The sequence below is a fragment of the Myotis davidii genome, unplaced genomic scaffold, assembly GCF_000327345.1.
Source record: "Myotis davidii unplaced genomic scaffold, ASM32734v1 scaffold67, whole genome shotgun sequence".
NCBI classification, from domain to species: domain Eukaryota; kingdom Metazoa; phylum Chordata; class Mammalia; order Chiroptera; family Vespertilionidae; genus Myotis; species Myotis davidii.
In genome coordinates this window covers 199318-202924 of record NW_006298521.1, presented here as the reverse complement: position 1 = coordinate 202924, position 3607 = coordinate 199318, and the positions used below count along the sequence as shown (strand labels likewise).

At 61.2% G+C, this 3607-nt stretch overlaps 1 protein-coding gene across 1 annotated transcript in view; it reads left to right on the top strand.

Annotated features, from left to right (window-relative positions):
- Positions 1 to 2221: 2221 nt before the first annotated feature.
- The window catches only part of TBC1D22A (TBC1 domain family member 22A), a 185264-nt gene continuing 183878 nt past the window's right edge, over positions 2222 to 3607 (top strand). The window contains exon 1 of the mRNA XM_015570730.1: positions 2222 to 2335. Within this exon, the coding sequence (XP_015426216.1) occupies positions 2222 to 2335 (114 nt within the window). The remainder of the gene's footprint in view (positions 2336 to 3607) is intronic.

Genomic DNA, 3607 nt, shown 5'->3' with positions numbered 1-3607 from the left:
CGTTTATGGAGGAGCGCAGGTGGGAGGAGCGCCGGTGGGGGGAGGATCGCAGGAGGAGGGAGTAGCACTGGTGGAGGTAGGAGTGTAAACAAAGGCCAGGATTTCTAAGCCCGTTTTGTCTGGAAACCAAGGCTGAGATACTGGGCGCCAAGAATCGTGGTGTGACCCTCACTCCCGGGGGACTCACCCCAGGCCCAGCTGAGCATCAGGGTTCCTGAGAAACGCCACGTGCCAGTGTGGACCTGAGAGTGTGGACCGTGCGCTTTGGAGACCACTGTGTCTGGGTGGAGGGATGTGGGGCCCGCAGGGTGAGCCGCCGACCGGGAGCGGGTCACCGAGACCCTCTTCACTGTGTAGGACGGAGCTTGATTGAGGAACAGAAAGAACTTTCATTAGAACCAGCGTCGGGGTCCAAGAGGATGCGAAAACCTGGAGCGGCAGCAAATAGGAAGCCCCGTGGTGACAGGGACAAGTGCTCTGGGACGCGGACTCGGAAGAGGACCCATGTGGCATCAGAACACATGTTGCCCGGGGCGTGGCTCAGTGATTGAGCATCAACCTGTGAACCAGGAGGTCAGGGTTCAGTTTCCAGTCAGGGCACGTGCTGATCCAGGGCAGGCGTGGCTGCTCTTCCGCCGCGTAGGGGGCTCAGTGTGGGGCGTGCAGGAGGCAGCCGATCCATGACTCTCTCATCATTGATGTTTCTATCTCTCCCTTTCTCTCTCTCCAATCAATGAAAACACCTCAACTTTGCTTTCTGGCCCCCAGGACCAGGAGAGGACAAGTGTCCGCGGTTGGAAGTGTGAGTTGTGGCCGTGGGTTGGGATGGAGCAGGAGACGGAGGCAGCCCTCGACTTCTCAGAGATCCGTGTCCCAGAGACAGCCTTCCTCCTCCGTCCGCACCCGTGCCGGGCCCTGCAGGGCTGTGCCCAGGCGTTTCTGAGAGCAGCTCCGGTGTTACCGTTACAGTGTGTGGGGCCGTGGAGGACGGTTAGGGGCTGTCACTGCCAGTGCAGGACCCAGGGAGGGTGGCCTGCCACGGCCTGTGCAGCTGCCCTGTGCCCCCTGCCCTGGTGGTGGCCTTGCCCTGGCAGTGCCGCTGCTTCGCGGGACAGGAGTTGCAAAGGTTTGTCCTTTTTCTGTCGGGAGGTCAGTGGTGACCGTTGGCCACAGGCACCGTCTACCCGGGCAGGTGCCCGCCAGGTCCCATGGCTTTGCCAGCCCCTCAGGTGCTTCATGACTGCTCAGCTCTTTGTTTTGAGTGTGGAGCCGAACCCAGAGGAACTCGAAGGAGGAAGACACCCCACACAGTGCAGGGCTGCGTGGCGCTTGTCTGTGACACAGCCTGAACGATGAGTGATTCCTAGTGATCATTCCCTCACTCTCCTTCCCGCGACCCTGATGGGTGTCCTGGGCGTGCCTGCGGCTGCTGTCCTTGTGCTTGGCAGGTGTCGTCTCCAGGGATTTGGAGTTCACAAGACGCGCTCTGCCCCACGCGGCGCTCACAGAGGCGGGCTGGGTCTGGGGCCCCTGAAAGGGGTGCTGAGAAGCAGGAGTGTTTCCCATCATGCCTCAGGCCCTTCGTGACCTGACCCCTGCTTAGTCCACGCCACATCTCCCAGCGCTCCTTGCTTGAACTTCACTGAGCAGGACGCTGTCTGTGCCAGGTGGTGCTCGTCAGTTTCATTCTCATCAGACCAAATCCTTGCCCGCCCATTCCCCCCTTTTGCCTGGTCGTTATTATTTTTTAACTAGAGCAGTGATGGCGAACCTATGACACGCGTGTCAGAGGCGACACCCGAACTCATTTTTTGGTTGATTTTTCTTTGTTAAATGGCATTTAAATATATAAAATAAATATCAAAAATATAAGTCTTTGTTTTACTATGGTTGCAAATATCAAACCTGGATGGATTGCCCCAAAGAGGTAGGCCGGAGTCGGGGACCCTGCCCCTGGCATTGCTGCACAGAGCTGCTGGGACCCGCCCCCGCGGCTCTGTGTGGAACTGCTGGGACCCCCGGCGTCGCCGCACAGAGCCGCCGCGACCTGCCTCTGCACCGCGCAGATAGACAGCGTCAAGTCCCCGCCCACCCGTGCCCGCCCGCCCGCTGCACACGCAGCCTCCTGGTGATGGATTGTTACAGCGTGAGGGCGTGAAGACCACATAGGCTCCTATTAGTGCAGATTTGTAAACTTCCCTCCGGTGAACTGCCCGGACTGATGGGCCTTTGTGTGCACCAGACCCGTGTGCGCTGCGTGTGCTGCTTTTCTCCACAGACGGGAGCTCTGCAGTCTAGCGCGCGTGCCGTCCTCTCGCCGGCCCTGTTCATGCTGGTAAAGGGTGGTGATCCCACTGTCTTCCGGGCGAACCTAGAAGTAGGGGCGCTTTGGTCACGGTCTCATCCCGTGAGACGTGGTCTTGCTGGTGGACCCCGCCCGCTGCACGCCTGGTTCTCTCCTGCCCATCTGGCCGATGCCGTCTTAGAAGTTCCTTCTAAAAGGCGGGATGAGTGGCTGGTGGAAAGGTCTCTGACCGGGAGTCCGTGGTCCGGGTTTTTGCCTCCTTTCCTGTTAATCCCCGTGGGACCTGCGGGCATGTCGCTCCCGCCCCGTCAGTTTCTGCACGCGAGGCCTGAGGGAGCGGGCTAGTCCACCTGGCTGTGACTGCGGGAGGATCTCTGCCTGGCCTCATTGATGAGGATGAGAGGAGGCCTTTTCAACATGTTGAGAGTTTGATCATTTATTCGCTCATCCAACATTTACTTCACCCACAGTGGGTGCCAGCAACAGTTTCAGGTGCTGGAGACACATCAGAAGGAGACAGACCGGAATCTGCTGTGCCTGCGTGCAGTGAGCGGGAGAGGCCGGGCTGAGCCAAGCTCCGTCAGGGGGGTGACTGTTGTCCAGATAGACAGTAGGGACGTGGGGTGGGGAGTCCAGAGGTGGGTGCGCCACTCCCTCAGGCCTCCCGGGGACAGCATGTGCAGAGGAGAGGGCACAGTCCCCGGGAGGCTGGAGCAGAGGGGTCCAGGCAGACGGCCAGCAAGGGCAAAGGCCCTGGTTCCGGTTCAGTGCTGGTGTCTGAGAGCAAAGGGCCCCGAAGACAGTGCACGAGGGAGGGAGGGGGCGTCCTGGGGCGCTGGGGGAGGGGCTCGTCACAGGAAGGACCTGGACTTTCAGGCTTTTATTCTGTGAGAAGGGCCTTTGTGGGCCCCTCGGCGGCGGCGAGTGGCGTGATCTGTGCTGGGTGTGGCGGGGTTCCCGGGGCTGCTGGGCTGAGCGGGAGTCCAGCTGGCGCTGGTAGCATCCGGGGAGGGGGCGGTGATGGTGGCTGGATGCGCAGCAGCAGGTGGAGGAAGACGCAGGAGAGGTTCAGTCTCCGACTCCCTGGCCTGTTCTTCTCGGGCCGTTGACCCGCTGGCTCCCGAGGGGCCGTGCTTTCTGCAGCTGCAGCCGGCACCCTGACCGTTAGATGCCAGGGCGAACCCTCGCGGGCGGGCGAGTCAGCACCTTCCCGCGGGCCCTGCTTGTGTGCTGGCGGCCTGCCTGGCGTGTGCTCTGGCAGAGCCCGGGCTGGCGGCGGGGCCTGCCTGGGGGACATTTGTG